General features: G+C 49.5%; 1 protein-coding gene across 2 annotated transcripts in view; it reads left to right on the forward strand.

Moving 5' to 3' along the window:
* Positions 1-18,261, forward strand: part of ADAMTSL3 (ADAMTS like 3) — a 355,553-nt gene that overhangs the window by 318,629 nt on the left and 18,663 nt on the right. For both annotated transcript variants that reach the window (XM_077124346.1, XM_077124347.1), the window contains exons 21-23: positions 1,231-2,290; positions 6,908-7,035; positions 10,386-10,514. In XM_077124346.1, coding sequence (XP_076980461.1) covers positions 1,231-2,290; positions 6,908-7,035; positions 10,386-10,514 — 1,317 coding nt within the window. The remainder of the gene's footprint in view (positions 1-1,230; positions 2,291-6,907; positions 7,036-10,385; positions 10,515-18,261) is intronic.

Genomic DNA, 18,261 nt, shown 5'->3' on the forward strand with positions numbered 1-18,261 from the left:
ATAGTTGTTGAAGGGCAGTATGTTAAAAAAGTGTGTTGCCAGTTGCAAGAAACACTCCGTCCCTTTACTGGCTGGGGCGTCCTCCGTGGCACTCAGTCTCCCAATAAGGAGGTGGCTGCGCCACTTGGGGGCCAGCCCAGCGAGCGGCCACCACGAGCCCCAGCTCAGCCCTGAGCACAACAGGCCTGACCTGCTGACCACACCATAATGGAATTTGCAGGCAAACTCGAAAGACCTCTCCTGCAGCAGTTGCGAGTCCACCCTGTTGTTTCCCTGAACCACCGGCCCCTCCGCACCCCGGCAGGCAGCCGACCCTGAAGGGCTCGGGAGCTACTGGAAAGGACTCTGGGGGTGCCCCGCAGACCTGGGTCTCCGCAGGCACAGAGCAGCCCATGCGGGTGGGGGGCTCCGGGCGCCAGGGGCCAAGGAGGTCAGCAGAGGGAGCCTTGGGTCTTCTCCCAGTGTGTCCTTTCCAAGGGCACGGCCAGGGGACTCCTGCTGGGTCCTGTGGGCTCATAAGCTCCGGGTCCTCGGCCTCGTGACTGCAGCAGGGCCCAGGGAGCCCAGGCCCTCCACCACGCCCCGCGAAAAGGGCTTCCCCAGAGAGGACCTGGGCCCCCCTCTGCATCCTGCACCCTCCATTTGGTGGTCACCCCAGAATAGACGGAGGCCTTCCATGGGCGAGCCAAGGGTGGGGGCTCTTTTCCTGGGGGAAGCTGAGGAGAGTTACTCTCCCCCCGAGCCCATCACGTGGAGTTGCTGGAGACAAGTCCAGCTAAGCCCGGCTCTGCTCCTGGGCGCACTGCCTTCCTGCCTGCCCGGCTCTGCCGTCTGGCCTGTGACCCCACGCCAAGTCCTCACAGGCCTGGCGAGGCACGATTTGGTGTAAATGATCTGATTTAACCTTCGCACCCCCGGTGTCGGCACAGGCAGTCACCACGCTGCTGGCTGAGGCTTTTAACTTCGTGCTTCCCAGAGCGGAGCTTGAAGCACTTTTCATGTCTTCATGCAGTTTGTTCACTATTATGCGTGATTGCTGCTGATGTAATAGATGGTTGTGAAATTTACCCCAGAGTGTGGATGTGCACCATTACTAATGATTTTTTATTCTCAAATGCTTTTAAAGAGGGAAAGAGATACATTTGACATATGTCACCCTTAGAAGATTACTGAAAAAAGGTTTTAAATGTTGAGCTGTTTGGGTTTTTCCCTCTTTCTTTCATCCTGCAGAAGTAAAACCAGAGGCAGAAGCAGGACGCGGCCAGCGGGGGCCTCAGGTCCTCAGCGTGCAGCGAGTCTACATCCAGACCCGGGAAGGGCAGCGGGTCAGCCTGACCGTCGGGGCCAGGGCCTACCTGCTGCCCAACACCTCGGTGGTGATTAAATGCCCCGTGCGGCGCTTCCAGAAATCCGGGATCTGGTGGGAGAAGGACGGCCGCCGTGTGCACAGCTCCCGGCGCGTGGCGGTCACCAGGGCGGGCTCGCTGAGGATCCGCGGCCTGGCGGCGCCCGACGTCGGCGTGTACCGCTGTGTGGCCGGCTCCGCGCGCGGCGCGGCCGTGCTCAAGCTCATCGGGACGGACAACCGGCTCGTCGCCGCCCCGGCCCCCCGGGAGCACGCGGGGGGCCCCCCCGGGGTGGACCAAAAGCAAGCCCGCGGCGTGGGGGGCGCGCGGGATGAAGTGCGGCGAGTGTGGAGTGGCGAAGAGGAGCCCAGTCTGGACGGCGAGCCGGCCGACAAGCAGGGTGACCCCCGAGCGCGGCCGGGGCGCGGTGGCAGCCCCCGTCCCGGGGCGCTGAGGACGCAGCCGCTGGAAGCCGCGGCCGGGCAGGGAGCCCAGAGCACGGGTCCCCCCCAGTCGGAAGAGCGGACGAGGAACGTGAGCCCGCCCCGGGAGACTGCAGACGCCCGCGACGGCCTCGCGTCCCGGGTCATCTCGCAGCTGGTGGCTGAGCTGGCCGAGGCCCTGCCTGCGCCCACGTGGCACCGAGGCCGCCCGGGGAAGGAGCCCCCCGCAGCCCCCCGAGGCGGGGAAACGGGAGATGGCCCCCGAAGCGCGGTCGGCAAGGACTCAGGCAAGCTGAGGTTCAAGCCCAAGGGACCTGTCCTCGCGAGGCAGAGCCAACCCGCCTTAGTTTCATTTAATAGAACAATAAATTCAAGGATTGGAAATACAGTCTACATTACCAGAAGGACCAGAGTCATCACTATATCGTGTGACCTTGCTGCCCCCGGCGAGGTGACCTATACATGGACCAAAGACGGGACACCGTTAGAACCCTCAGCCAAGTAAGTGGAATAAGAGCCCAGGACTCGTTTTCCTAATAACTTCTTAATAGCTATTCCAGTTTTCCTGAAAATATTTTTGAATTCTTTCTGCTGAGAATATGCTTCCAACAGGATTATTTAGGAAACTGTGAACTGTTAGGATGTGTTTTTCATCTATGCATTGGAATTTTAAAAATTAAACTGTCATATTATCCCAGCCACTATCATAAAGTGTGGTGCAGAAACTGGATACAGTAAAGATAAGTTTAAACATATAAAGTCACCTTTTGCTGAGCAATTAATGTTCAAAATAAATTAATTTAATGCCATTTTAAAAAGCAAGCACAGTGGCTCAGCAGGCAGCGTTCTCGCCTGCCATGCCGTAGACTTGGGTTCCATTCCCGGTGCCTGCCCATGCAAAACAAAAAAAATTAAAAAGTAAGCATATTAGTAGAAACCCTACATTATGTATGAACTGCAAGTCAGAGTTTACAGCGTGTCCAGATATGGAGATGCATACCATAGAATCTCACATCAGCCCTGTGAATCTGGCGGGGCAAAGGTTACCGGTCCTCTGAGAATGTCACTGGGAAACTGCATCACATGGCTAAGTCGTGACCGGTCAGTACCAGGGACCAGATGTCCTCAACCCCAGCCGTGACGGGTGACTATCACACAGACACTTCCCTTAGTGATAAGACTATTAAGCTCACATAAAATGGTAAAGGAAAGCAGAGAAATTAATTCACTTTTGCATTGTCGGCTGTCTCCAAATCTTACGATTTGTACACAAATGACCGTAGACACTTTGCTGTCTTTTTATTTGTATTTAAGAGCCCAAGCTGCCCCTTATCTGCGTCTAGGGATTGTTGAGACACAAACAGGACACGTATATGAAATTGTTCTACAGACCATAAGATACTTCAGAAATGAGAGTTTTATTTGTATCATCTCCTTTGTACATTGAACCTAAAGTGCAAAGCAGAGAAAGATAGCTAACATTCAGTTTTTAATGATAAATTATTGGGCCTATGTATTGGAATGAAAAGGTAGAACAAAACTAATTTTGGATGTTTTTATCCTGAGATGTGAACACCAGAGTGCATTGAAGTTTAAGTGGAGTGAACTATAACCGTCGTCTAGCTTAATGGTTTTCAAACCTAGTTTTAGACTCCTCTGTACTGTTAAAAGTGAGTGAGGAGTCTGAAGAGCTTTTGTTTACATTAGTTACAAATATACATTTACCGTGTCCGACGTTAAAGCCAAGAAAACTTTAAAATTTTTATTTATTAATACACTTAGAATTAATAGCATATATGAAAAAAATTTGATCTTACACAGATATGCTTGTTGGAAAAAGAAAGAATATTTTAGTAGTCTCTTCACATAATTGTAGACATTCTTCTCTGAAACCACACTAAAGCTCAGCAAGTGGTAGTTTTTTAACTGTTGGTTACGATGTGGAGTGTGAAAGCACCGACGACATTTGGTAGATTACAGTCCGCTGGCCTGCTGTGCACTGAGAATGCATCCTTCATGCATGCATGGTTTTGTTGCATCATGCACTGGTCATTTAGAAGAGTTATGCAGATCTTCCAAATACTGGCACATTTCACCATATAATAGTAAAAAAAAGAAAGAAACAACAACACAAAGCACGTTCTCTCATATCCCTGCTCATCTCATCAGAAAAATCTTTAAATTCTGGGATGCTGTTGAGTTCACAGTGGTGCATCTGAGTTTTCCAAAATTATGATTTTGTGTGATTGGTGGGCGGTGCTACTTTGGCTCAGTGGCAGAGTTCTTGCCTGCCATGCCAGAGACCTGGGTTCGATTCCTGGAGCCTGCCCATGCCAAAAACAAACAAAAATCAAACAAAAATTAAATCAAATTTTATGATTGGCAACAAATCCTGTCAGTTGTTTTCTTGAATTGGTTAGCTCACTTTGTTCATTAAAAGCAAAGCAAAGCAAACAAAAACTTCTTCAAAACACCCAAGTCTGAATTATAGCTTGCTGTCAGTCATTTTTTCAAGTAAAAATGATTTTCTATGAAAAAGTAGCTATTTCAGCTAGCATCTGAAACAGGTATGCCAGCATACATTGGCATGCTGCAGAAATGCTTTTTATGTTCTCTCCATTTTGTTATACAGAATATTAAAAACATGTACTCACGTTGAGATTTTAGAAAACTAATAATTTTTCCTGCTTTGCTAAGGGCATGTTTAAGTGAAGTTGCCGTTTTTGTTTTTACTGCAAGTGTGAAATGGAGAAGAATACCGTGGATATTGGGGCGGTTGAGTGTCTCTGCCCTGGTCCATTTTTGCCCCCTCTGCTTTTGCACCGTCAGTGGAAATGTCCACACAGTGAAAAAGGCTTCTACTGTCTCAGTATTTTTATGAAAACCGTTTCTGCCTCCCAGACCCCCTGAAAGTTTCTTGGTGAAGCCCACGAGCCCCCAGGCTCAGCAGTTCCGTTTTATACTTTATAAGGACTCAGAGGCTGAGAGAGTCGATGGGTTCACCAATGGCCAGCGAAGTGTGGGAGTGAGAGAATGGAACATGGGCTGTTCAAATAGATATTGTTACATTTTTATTAATTAACAAATTATTAAATAGTTAAATATAATTTAATTGTGCTAAATTTAAGTAGTTTGACTTGATCAAATGGAATTAGTTTCTAAGGCTGAAACCCCTGGAGCTCATCTTAGAAGGTTCTGGCACAATACATTTCACCCATTCGTGCTTCAGCATCAGCTAAGTATCAGTAATTTTAAATAGAAATGATTCTGTATGGCAAATAAGAGATCTTAATTTCAGTTTTTAATTGAATAAAATCCATTTTTATTTCCATTTTTCTCTGAAACTTACCCATTAATTGGTTCAACTTTATGTCAAAAAGGTTCTCACCTTTAAGTATATTTTTCTGAATCTCACAAATCTTTTCCATCGAAGTAGTTGAGAAATGGAATTATTTTTCTGATAACCTCTGTCCAGTGAGAGCAAACCCCGCAGGCTTGGCTGTCAGCTGAGTGAGAGCTGCTGCCAGGAAGGGCAGGCCTGGTGGACTTGGGGGGTCCCACGGGGGGCACTTGTTACTCCTTGAGGTTAAGAACACAGACATGCAGCGGCAGCCGACGCAGACCCACCCAGGAGCTGATTGTCTAGCCCGGGTGGCCCCAGCTGGGGTACACGAGGCCCCTGGGTGCACAGCAGGTCCCCCTCAGGGCCGGGCATCAGGCTCCCGAGCAGAGACCTGCAGGAAAAAGAACTATCTGAGAATGACATATCATTCAAGCCCACGTTTAAATGATGTAAGAAAGCAGTTGAGTGTTTGCTTTTCTTGTAAGTTACCAGCTGTACTTAGGTGTTTAACCAGCCGCCATCCTGGGTGGGGCAGTGGCCGTGGTCGGGTTGTTGTGGGCACGTCGCAGGTTTTCGCTTCCCCCCATGTAAAGCTGGAGGTGTGCAGTGGGGGCGTGTGTCCTCAACACTCACTGTCTGCTCTTGCCCTGTGCTAGCCACACATTCATCAATGATTTTAGGGAACTTGCTCTCCAGAAGTCACTCCCAAGCACTAAGAAAGAAAAGCGTGAATAAGATGAGCTACATGCTTTAGAAAAGAGCCATAAACTAGGCAGAAGAAATAGATATTTCATCAAATAAACGTGAGAGCCAGAGCGGAGGGAGGCCAGGGGGTGGCAGGAGCCCGGAGGAGAACTGGGGAAGTTTTACTGGGGGAATTACATTTAATCTGGAGCTGGGGGGTAAGGCGGAGTTCGCCAGGAGGGGGGAGGGCGTTCCAATAAAGCGAACCACCTATGCAAAACTGTGGGACGACGGGAGATCATGGAATGCTCTGGAAGCTGTGAGACATTCACTGTGACTGAGCGTAGGGTGAGCGAGAGAAGCGGCAGATGAGCGGGGGCCTGGCTCGGTGCTAGAAGTAAGTGTTTAGGGTCACAGTGGTCGGTGCAGACAAGACCTGGAAAGTGGGATGGGGCTGAGAAAAGGAGTAGATGGACCCCCCAATCCAAATTATTCAGAAGCAGTCTCAAATCATGAAGAAAAGAATAATAACAAAAGAGAGCACTCATGCTTTCCCACCTCTCTGAGTAATGACTGATCTGTTAGGAACACTTGATTCTCGGTGTTTCTGTGCAGGTTTCTGAATGGCGGCAGCTGGGAGCCGCGTGGGGCTCAGGCAGTTTCACCCAAGCTTAGCCAGCACCCATGAACCTGGGGGGCAGAACACGAGGGTGTTACAGCCAGCAGTAGGCTCGCTAGTTTGTCCTTTTTAAACATGTGGTAGACCAAGCACCCAGAAAAGCTCCTCCACATGCAAAATGAGATGGGATGTGTCCAGGAGCCATGCAGCTCGAGTGAGTCTACAAATCGAAGTCGAGAGAAGAGACACCTCCCCCGCGGGGCCTGTGCAGTTTTCTGCCTCCAGGCGGGTCACTTGACAAGCCCATCTTAGCACGGATCATTTGACAAGGCCATCTTAGGGCCGGTCACTTGATAAGGCCATCTTAGGGCCCTGCCCCCAGCATTTCTGGTGGCACTGCCGCCTCTGAGTCGTTGAGGGTCTGGAGCAGCTGAGATGTTATAAATGCATTCTGTTTCTGACTCTTCTCCAGAATAATTTTGGATGGAATGGGGAAAATGCAGATACAGAACCCCACAAGGAGAGAACAAGGAACATACGGGTGCTCTGTAACGAACCGTCTCGGCTCCGACGTGGAAAGCTCCTCTGTGCTGTATGCAGGTAATGCCCGTTTTCAAAAACTAGAAACTGTCTTTTTTTACTAGCACAGTTGTAGGTTTACAGAAAATACAGTTTCCATATACCCCACACACATACACAGCATTCCCTTTTATTAAAATTTTGCATTAATGTGGTACTTTTGTGTAATTGATGAAGCAGTACTATTATAATTATACTACTAATAGTTCATAGCTTACATTAGGGCTCACTCTTTATGTTCTACAGTTCTATAAGGTTTTTGTTAGAAATTTTTATTCTGATGACATATATACAACCTAAAATTTCCCATTTTGTCTACTTTCAGATATATAAAGCAGTGGGATTAATTACATTCACAGGCTGGGCCCCTTTCACCACCATCCCTCCCAGAACTTTTCCGTCAGCTCACACAGAAGCTGCACACCGATCACCTCCTTTCCCAGCCCACCTCATATCCCGCACTTCAGTTGGCCTGTTATGAATTTACATATTATGAGTATTTCATCAGTGAGATCACACACTATTTGCATTTCGGGGGGATGTTTTTTCACATTAAACTCTGAAGCAGCATTCCTCAAGCTTCAGAGTGGAGGGCTTGCTGAGACACAGGCTGCTGCGCCCACCCTGAGCTGAGACACAGGCTGCTGCGCCCACCCTGAAAGACTGACTCGGGAGGTTTGGAATGGAGGCTGAGAATTCTCATTTTGCCGTCCCCAGGTCATGCTGATGCTGCAGGACTGAGAAGGCCTGCTCTGGAGCTTGCTCGCTGGGAATCGAGGGACAGGGTTTAATCGGTAGTGCCGACACTGTGGGCTTCCACGGTTGAAGTTCCACCAGCCAAGGAAAGAGGATAATTGTCCTTTAATTGTTGGGCTGTTCCTCTCCATGGCGTCCGTGCTAATCCTCAGAAACACTGTCAAGAAGGTGCAATTTAGTGTATATGAAGCAGGAGGTGAACAATACCATTGCAATATTGTGAGGTGTTTTTATTAGAAAGGAGCTTTCTCAGATGGTAAAGTTATAGGTAATGCTTCCCTGTAGCAAGCTCATATTCTGAGATTACAAATTAAACAAGAGTACCGTCCCTCCCCTCCCTTTATTTTCTGGTATCTGTGGACTAAGGCAAAGAGAGGGCACTATCAAGGATTGGAATCCAGCATTCGTCAACCACATGCTGGGTTTTGTGGTCGGCTCTTCACTCGTAGACTGAGGTTGGACCAGTTGATCTTAGAAGGTCCTGGAATCTGTGTGGTTTGAAAACTGTACCTCTCCTGGCTGCTGCCCAGGGCAGGGCCTGCAGGCTGTGTTCACCAGTGTCCTGCCACTACTGGTTGCTCTCTCCTGCGGCACTACCGCTGAGCATCAGCTGCCTGTCACAAAGCCGCAGGCCCAAGGCTGTGGGATTCCTGGGGAAATAAGAGCCCTCAGCCTCATCCCCACCTGGCAGCTTTTAAGCCCGTCCCAGCACAGTCCAGGTTCCAGGTAGACCCCATTGGTGCCAGGTCCTCCGGGCCCAGAGGACAACAAATCCCTCCCCCAGCCAAAGGGTTCCCGCCTTTTAGGTCTCAGGATGGCTTTCCACCGCCTGCCCCCAGGCAGTCCAGGAAGGACTGGAACGCTGTTCTCCCGAACATGACCTTTGCTAATTCTCTTCCCAGGATATGCGGTTACCAGCACAGCGAGGAATCATTGTTCGTTGATTCCTTCTGCAGTAACAAGGCTTAGGAATTGAGAAAATCCGGGTGAAGAAGCGTGGCCTCTTCTCCTCGGAGTTCATGCACTGAGGGGAGGAGGGTCACCCATCGTTGTGATGGTGCCGGCGGGAGGGACGCCCTTTCAGTGACCTCCCCAGAAAGCCCGTTCTGACCCGCAGGCGTGAGTGAGCCCGGCAGCGGGCACTTCCTCTGTCCACATTGGCCCTGCGTGGCCGTGTGCACACCAGCCTGTGCCTTCTGTGAGGGTGTGAATCCGTGTTCTCCCAGCATACTGTTCCAATGGTCCAGCTGAGACCTGGGACAGAGAAGGCATTCAGTGTGTATCCTGAGTGGGTTAGTATGGATTAATCTAAGAACAGGTCTTCAAATTTCAGGGAAATAAATTCCTTGAGTGGGTTCTTGGCTCCTTATGGCCTTGTTTTTATTATGATTTTTTCCATGCAAGTTTTATGCTTTTACGTTAATAAAATGCTGACTTTGAATTTCTGTTACAGGCAGTTACTGTCTACTTGCAATAGCCTTGGACAGTCTCATCACTTGGGCACTTGAGATATTTTCTCCCTTGAGAGTTTCTGCAGTGTAGAGAGAGAGAAGGAATTTTCAGTTGACCTCTTCACAGTTGATGTTCTTTTAGTGAGTGAGTTTCCAATTGCAACTGAATGCATTTACATCAGATAAGGAAGGGCCTGCCTGCACCGCACACCGGCTTAAAGGAGGGCAGTGGAAAGGAACCTAAGAGACCTTCTTGTTCAGTCTTTCCTTTGACTGCGATGAGAACTGAAGCCCAGAAAGGGAAAATTTTGCCCAAAGACTAATCCCTCTTGTTAACAGAGGCTAGACTGGAGTCTGGCCTCCTACCCTGAGATCCTTCGTCAGTAGAGCTGTGAGCAGGCTCAGAGCTCGCGGCCTGTTCTGGTGCCCATGTCAGCCTGTTCTGGTTCCTTGCACAGGGCTGAGAAAGGCTGCTGGAGGTACCCAGCAGTACTGAAATACCTGCTTTGCCTCCCTGTCCGTCAGCAGGTTTTGTGGTTATCTAGACGCGGGTCCTCTCCTCTTGTAACTCCAGTGAGGAGCACAGCGTGGGCACTTGGTAAATGTTTTAATTAGAAATGACCTTGTATTAATGTTCTTTTCCTGCTGTGAGGGCCCCCGAGGCTTCTGTAACCAGGATATCTCCTTCCAGAGCCAGGAGACCAGATCAGGGCCCTCTGCTCCGTCAGCCCCTCCCCCAGGGCCTCACGGTCTTCCTTCCAGAAAAGGCGCCAGGTGACCTGGCTGCCCTTTGCCGAGGCTGCACTGAGCCTCTCGGTTCCTGCCCTGCCTGGCCTCCTAGGTTCCTTCTGAACTTCTCAGTTCCTTGTTTTTCAAATTATCAAAGAGGAATTTGTCCTCAATTTTGGTTACAAAACCAAACTATTTTCGTCATCCACATACGGTGGTTGCACTGTACCTCTGGGTATATCTGTGTACATCTCCATCCATCCGTCCATCCGTCTGTCCATCCAGCCGGCCTCTGCAGGTCCCCGTGTTGGGTGCCGTGGATGACACGGAGAGGACCTGGGTTTTGCTCTCAGCAGCTCAGGGGAGTTCACCTAATGCAGCGTTCACCAAAGGGGAAGCCTGACCTAACCTCGTCTCCTGCTCCCTTTAATTAAGAGGCACCTGTCATCTTGTCTGTTGAAAGAAACATCACCAAACTAGAGCAGAGTCATCTGTCTGTCGTGGTTGGAGGCGTCGTGGAGGCAGCGCTACAAGCAAATGTGACAATCCTGTGTCCTGTAAAAGGTGAGTGCGCTGAGTTCCCGTGGAGGGGCGCGTGGCCAGCCCTGCGCTGCTGGGAGAGGCCAGCTCGAAGTTGTGGTGTCTGGCCTCAGCATGGGGCCTTGGACTTCTGGTTCCCAGCACTCTGGCGATGGAGCTGGCTCCCTGGGGCCCACCAGCCTCTGAGGCTGATGCGTGAACCAGCACGCCGTTTGTTTGTCCACAGTGAGGGCAGGACTGCTGTGTACTGGCCTGGACAGGATGACCTGGTCACCGTGGCCTGGACAGGGCGGCCTGGTCACTGTGGTGCATCCCATGCAGTCAGCTCTGGGAGGCTTAGCCTGAGAGGCCAGTCGTGGGCAGGTGGTCATTGAGTGTGTGTGGAGTCTGAGTGGAGGGGTCTGTTAGGAACTGTCAAACTGTTCCACCTCCTAGGCATAGGCAGGCAGGAGCAGGGCGTTGGGGCCCCCGGTGCTGGACTCTCCTGGACAGCCCCGGGTGGGCGTCCTGAGCCTCGCGGTGCCTTCTGCCCTGTCCACGGCTGTGGTAAACCCCCTCCCGATGGTCACACGCCTTCTTTACTAGAAACACATTCAGTCTGGTCCCTGACCTAGAGCAGCCCTGGCCCTTCAAACCGAGATTCTTAAGTCGTAACCTGGGGCCACAGGCATGTCAGGGCCCACGGATTCTCACATGGCAGGGAAGCATGTTACACGTGGGCATTTTACAGGGGGCAGGGGTTTGTGTAAATAGCTTTTATCAGTTTCCCAAAGAGGCCTAAGACCGCCTCATAATTAACATTTACCCTTTTAAAGTGACATTGAACGTGATTTGCTGTGCATTGATTAACTCCCAGCCAGCAGTGTTTCCTCGGTTTCCACATCCTGGTGTGAGCCCGGGAGCTGGGAAGCTGCCCGGGGTGACCGGGGAATGCTCGGGGTCACTGGGGAGCTGACCAGGATGACCAGGGAGCTACTCGGGATCACTGGGGAGCTGCTTGGGGTCACTGGGGAGCTGACCAGGATGACCAGGGAGCTACTCGGGGTCACTGGGGAGCTGCTCGGGGTCACTGGGGAGCTGACCAGGATGACCAGGGAGCTACTCGGGGTCACTGGGGAGCTGCTTGGGGTCACTGGGGAGCTGCCTGGGGTCACTGGGAGCTGCTTAGAGTCACTGGGGAGCTACCTGGGGTCACTGGGGAGCTACCTGGGTGACTGGGGAGCTGCTGCCTCGGGCTCGCCGTGAAGGTAGCAAGGGGAAGCGGACACCCAGAGGCCCCCCCAGATCCCCCTCCTCTGTGGTACTTAATCACACCCCAAGTTTTCAAAGCTGCACCTTTGGCCCTACAAACGGTGGAAATCTGCTAACCCCCAAGGTATTACTTTTCACTCCTTGGAAGCCCTGTGTGTTTGGCCTGCAGACTTTTGAAAAAAAATCCCTCCAGCCTCCCAGCTGGCTCCACCCACAGCTATGTGAGGTTTTGGCGGAGTGCACACACCATTCCAGAGTGGGCTGCCGCCTCTGGCCCCAGGAAGGGGGAAGGCAGAGTGGAACCTCGTGGCTGCCAAGCCACAGAGGTCCAGAGTTGGCACAGCCTGCCCCGGCACAAGACATCTGACTAGTAAGTGCGACCTCAGCTTCCAACATCGTTTCTCAATTCCTTCCTTCCACAGGCATTGAAAATATGGCTTTCGGGGGGGTGCGCCGATGAAAGGGTGGTGGTTTATGAGTTGCTGTCCAAAGCCGGGTGCTGGACTTGGCGTGAACTGTCTCTGTGGGTAAGGCCTCTCACAAGGACCTCGATTGGCCCCATTTTGTTCTCTCGGTCAGACCCACTCAGACTGGGGTGCCCCGCTTGGGGACCCCCATGTGGCCGGCCCCACAGCACCCGGGAGGAGCTCGCGTCCCCTCCCGCCCAGCTCCCCTGGGGATGGCCCCAGCTGGGCTGTCCGCCGGGGGGTCACCCCTGGGGACTTGGACCCAGGAACTCGCCAAGAACCGTTTCCTTCTCAAAATTATCCCACTTCCACATGGCCTGCCATCGTTTTGAGTTGTTCCGTTCTAAGTAAACCGGTAGGGAGTGGACAGTGTTTTCTTATGGGCAGAAGCCATAACTGCGCTTTTTATGGGAGAGTCACCTTTTTAAAGACAGACGATAAAGTCAATGAAAGGTCAGAAACCCGTTTTCTGCCCAGTTCTGCGCCCACCAGTGTGCGGCTCCAGCCTCGGCCTCGGGTGTTGTCATCCTGCCCAGTCCCTCTGCCGCTGCTGGGGCATCATGGCGGCCACGTGAATCCTGCCTTGCAAAGTTATGTGTCTTCATGCCTCCAATGGGACTTCTTTCTGGGAATACTGTGTGTTCCGGGGCATACTAATTTCTTTCTTTTATTTTTCATTTGCCCTTAAAATATATTCCAGTAATCACAATGAACTCATTTTTGGAGATCCCATAGCACATATTTGTAACTTCTAGCCAGATTTACATTGCTTTGTTATAGTAAGATAAGTTTTATTCATTTCATATGTATAGGTATCAATATTGCTGATCTCTAGTCACTCTTAGATGATGTTTCCAATAATTATATTAAATAATAGAACCTGCAAGTCCATATATTTCCAAAGGTTAAAAGTTCTAAGTTACCAGGGTTATTTGCTTACTCTTTACAGAACTTTTTTATAACAGTGGAAGAAAAGAGAAGTTTAAACTGCACCCTGTCTCCACCTCCTGGTGGGAAAGGGGAGCTGGTGGGAAGAAATGACCAGGAAACATAGCAGCTGCGTATTCTGCTATGTTGTCCTACAAACACTAAGCAAGGATGTAATTTACCCTATGCTTTCCTGAGCGTGTGCTCGATGTTGTTGCTTCGTCCTGCTCCTGAAGCCCACAAGAGGGGCAGGTGATGACGAGAGTGTGCTCTGGCATGTGCCACGGGCAGCCCCTTGGTGTCCAGACAGCCGCCACACCGGGAATGTGCTGAGCTTGGAAGATGTGATTCCAAAACGAAGAGGCCTGCACAGACGCTGCGGCCCAGCCCAGGAGCAGGGCATCTCCAGGGCCCAAGGCACCATGGATCAAAGGCGGGTTCTCTGGAAAGGTGAAAGAGGCCCAAGACTAAAACTAAGCTAGAGAACAGAAAGCATATGATCATGCTAGTCACGGAACTGCTGCTGTAGGAGGAAAGCACGCTCAGCTGAGGATGGCCCTGGCGTCCTGCCAAGCAGCTGGTACTCGTGGGATGCCCACAGGAGACCTTAGCCTCGGTGCAAATACATAGATGAAGCTTAGGGTACTAGCAGCTCATTCTAGCCGTGTCTGTGACCGAGGAAAGGTGTCCCGCAAAGGCAGAAGCTGCTTTGGTGACATTCGAAAATGCGTGTTGTACACAGGTGGTCGTGGTGCAGGTTCTCTGGGACAGAAGCCCAGGTGGCATCTGGTTTGTGGGGTGTCGGGGTCCCCACATGTACCAGGTGGCACTGGCCCGAGGACAAGGGAGCATGGGTGCCAGGTAGGGCCTCAGCGAGCCCAGGGAGTCCCCGTGGCTGCCTCCCACCACCACACTGGCCTTACCTTTAGGTGCCAGCCTGGAGGGGCAGGGCAGGGCAGGGGCCTCCCTGGAGGTCCCACTCGCGGGTGAGCCGAGGCAGCCGTGGAGGGTGCATGACCAGAGGGGCCTAGGTGAGGATTCCCATGAGGACAGAAAACACGCGGTCATCTTAGCACGTTCAAGAGGCGGAAAATGCACCGACAAACACCAGTATAAAGTGATGCTACACCTCCTGGCAGTACTAGAAGGGATTGTGCCTGCCAGAGTACCCAGTAAAAATCCATAGTAAACATCGCACTCACTCCGATGGTGAGGCATTAGAAACAGTCTCATTACAGTCAGGAAACAGGTAAGGACCCCCTTTATCACTGCTTCTGCCCAGCACAGTTCTAAAGGTACTAGACAGTGCAAGACAAAAATATTATTTTAAAGGAAAAAGAAATATAAGAAGAACTTATTTTATAGTAATGTAATTATATACATGGAAAATACAAGAAAATATATACATTGTTTTGGGTGTGTAAATGCAGTACAATTCCAGTGTTTTTCTTTGCTTTGTTTAAAGCCCTTTCAGGATTGCTAGAACCTAAGATACGGATATTTTAATTAATATGAAAGAGCAAATAACCGAGAATAAGCCTATACAATTTTGAAGAAGGAGGTAGGAGAGATTCGCCCTCACTATCAGATATAAAGACGTACTATAAAGTTAACTGTAACAATGTGGGGGCAGAAGGACAGACAATGGAATAGACTGTAGAGCACACAGCATTTGTGAAAAATCCAGTATTTGATAACAGGAGAATTAAAAGTTAATGGATTTTAATGCAATTTTATTGCAATATAGTCACACACCACATAATCCATCCGAAGTGTACAATCAGTGGCTCACAGTATCATCACATAGTTGTGCATTCATTTCTGCAATCAATTTTAAAACATTTTCATTACTCCAAAAAAAGAAAAAAAGAAAAAAATCCAAAACACCCCATTCCCCTTATATGCCCCCATTGTTGACCCCTAGGATTGCTGTGGCACATTTGTTACTGTTGGTGAAAGAATATGAAGATGTTACAGTTAACTGTAGTCATGGTTTGCAATAAACATTTTCTCCATATACCACTCTAAAAAAAAAAAAGAAATCAGGTCTCAATTAGAGTTAAAAACAAAGCTCATCTGGCTAGGGCTGGTGCAGGTCAGAATGCAGGGTGAAAGCTAACAGTGTATGTGCTCGAGACTGTCACCTGCTCTCTGAGATCACAGGCAGAGAGGTCTATTATGCCTGAACCTAATTTTTCTGTAACACATAATCCAAAAAAAAAAAAAAAGTTAATGGAAGACAGACTGTTTAGTAAATAATGATAAGATGATTAACTATAAATATGAAAAAAGAATAAATCTCAATAAAATAAATTTTAACTGGGTTAACTGCAAGCATGAAACTTTTATAATGAAATGGTAGATAGCCTTTGAATTTGAGATGAGAAAGATGCAAAAAGTACAAGTCATAAAAGAAAATAGCTCCTAAGTGGTTGTGGTAGTTGCACAGCTCTGTAAATACACTGAACCAGTGAGTCATACAGTCTGTGGACGTGAGATCTATCTTAATAAGCTGTTTCAAATATCAGTACATTTTTCTGTGTTAAAATATTAAACTTCAAACCCCACATTTGTTATACCGTATCCAAAATATATAAAGAGCTTCTTTGAATAAAAAAATAATCCAACATAATAATGAGCAAAGGATAGGAACAGGCAACTGTCGGAAGGAGAAACTTTATTAGTCAATAATCATACAGAATGTTCTCTTTCACACTAGTAATCAAAGAAATTAAAATAGCACTGAGATTCCATCTCATACCCATTAAAGTGGCAAAACGTAGAGTGGGCCCCTGCCAGAGATTGGCAGGAAGGTGGAGGAATGTCTCATGCCTTGTTAGTCGGGGTGTATATTGGAAAAGCCACCTTAGAGAACAGAATTGCGACATCTGGTCAAGTCAAGAGTATTGAAAGCCAGAAATCCCGCTTGTGGATATAGATCTTATATACAGAGAGACAGTCACAGGGCATTCCAGCCTTGTTTGTGATAGCAGATGGAGACAGAGAGAGAGGGAGATACTACAAAGCGGAGGAAAGGGAAGCACCTGAGTCATCCGTGGGGAAAGGGCACGTGCGGGGACCCTCTCCCACAGCAATGATGAATGGACTTGGGTTGCAGGAAGGTGGCAAGTGGGGGGCTCCAGGACTGTCCCCCCACCGTGATGGCTTCTGAACCAGCAGGACCTGTCTGAAAGCGCTGTGGACACTCTGGAGGCCAGAAGAGAACTGGGCGGCACCCAGGGAGGGGTGGGGGGCTGGCTGACAAACTGCATCCCTGTAGCATGGCTGTAGCACCCATCACCCACTCTCGCAGCTGGCACCTGGGGTCCTGCCCTGCTGACTCGCTGGTGACTGAAAGGGATGGAAAAATCCTCTTCCACAAGAACAGGGGTGGGCCTTGCTGGTCACTGACCATGGCTTTTGATTAGCCGATTTGGATCGCTGGGGGCCAGCCCTGAGGGCAGCTGCTGCTTCCCACCACCCTTGGCGGGAGCCTCCAGCCTGAGGCGCTATACTTCTTCGGTGCCAGGGACAGCAAGCTGAAGGGCTGCATTTGGGGGGCAGGCCAGGAAAGCTCTGCTTTGGGGAGCCGTCGGAAAAGCTCTGGGCGCCCCTTCTGACCCCCTCCTGGGCACTTAGGAGTAGGTCTGCGCCCTCCTCGTGGGTCAGGGGTCCTGCGTAGGCTGGAACCTGACATGTGGACGACCTCTCTGAAGTCACCCTCTTCCCAGAACTTGTCCTCCAGGCAAAAGCCACTTGAGACAACGAAAGGAGTGTAGGAACCCTTAGAGCAGACAGGCTGGGACAGAGGGGGAGGTCTGTCCCCTGGGAAACAAAGGGGACAGCCAGACTCCATAAGCAGGAGACCCCCAAACAGCTCACAAGCAAAAGCCCAGGACAAGACAGAGGGCCAGAAAGACAGGGAAGGCCAGCCACTGCACCCCCCAAGAGACCTTTCAGATCAGAGGCTGAAGCTCGAGAAAATCTGTCTTTTCACCGGCTGGTTACAAAACCATTAAAAACATTGCAGTGTATAGTGTGCAACAAAAGAGGACAAACGAGACAAACAGGGAACAATGCCCATCCAAAGGAATTGGGTAAAAAGCCAGAAAACACCAACAGAGAAGATGACACTGTGGATATGCCAAACAAAGCCTTTTAAAAATGACCTTGGGCAGGCTGCGGTGGCTCAGTGGCTGAGTTCTAACCCAGGTTTGATTCCTGGTGCTTACCCATGCAAAAAAAAAAGAGATCTTAAAAATGCTCAAGAATAAGAAGGAAAATAAAGAGAAAGACTTAAGAATATCAGGAAAACAATGTGAGAGCAATGTGAGAGTCTTAGTAAAGACAAAACAGAACTATGGGAGTTGAAGACCAAAATAACTGAAATGAAAAATCCCCAGGAGGGTTTCAAGAGTACATTGGAGCTGGCAGAAGAATCAGTGAACTTAGGGCGTATGAAATGGGTCAAGCCAAGGAACAGAAAGAAAAAAGAATTATGAAAAAGCAAAAACAGTAATTCAGTGGTGGAATGCTTGCCTTCCATGTGGGAGACCTGGATTCAATTCCTCGACCATGCACCCCCCCCCTCTCAAAAAAAACCCAAAGATAGCCTAAGACCCCTCTGGGGCACCATCAGGCACACTAGCATACACACCATGGGAGCCCCAGGAGGAGAGGAAAGAAGGAAAGGGGCAGAAGGGATAGTCAAAGAAATGATGACAGAGAACTTAGCAAAAGACATGAACATGCCCATCTAAGGAACCCAGAGAACACCGAAAAAGATAAATGTGAAAAAAAAATGCATCCCAGTTGCATACTGATCACCCTGTTGAATGCAAAGGACAAGGAGAGAGTCCCGAAAACTGCAAGGGAAAAGCAGTATGTTACATACAAGGGAATTCCAGTTACATTGATGCCAATTTCACATCAGGAACCATTGATACGAGAAAGCTGTGGATTGAAATAAAGTGCTGAAAAAAAATTGTCTTTCAAGAATTTCATATCCAGTGAGACTTCTGTTCAAGAATAAGGGAGAGATAAAAGCATTCTTAGATAAACAAAAGCTGAAGGAGCGCTCATCCTCACTGAACTGCCTACGAGCAATGCTTAAGGGAGATTTTCAG

Source organism: Tamandua tetradactyla, chromosome 12 (assembly GCF_023851605.1).
Source record: "Tamandua tetradactyla isolate mTamTet1 chromosome 12, mTamTet1.pri, whole genome shotgun sequence".
NCBI lineage: Eukaryota > Metazoa > Chordata > Mammalia > Pilosa > Myrmecophagidae > Tamandua > Tamandua tetradactyla.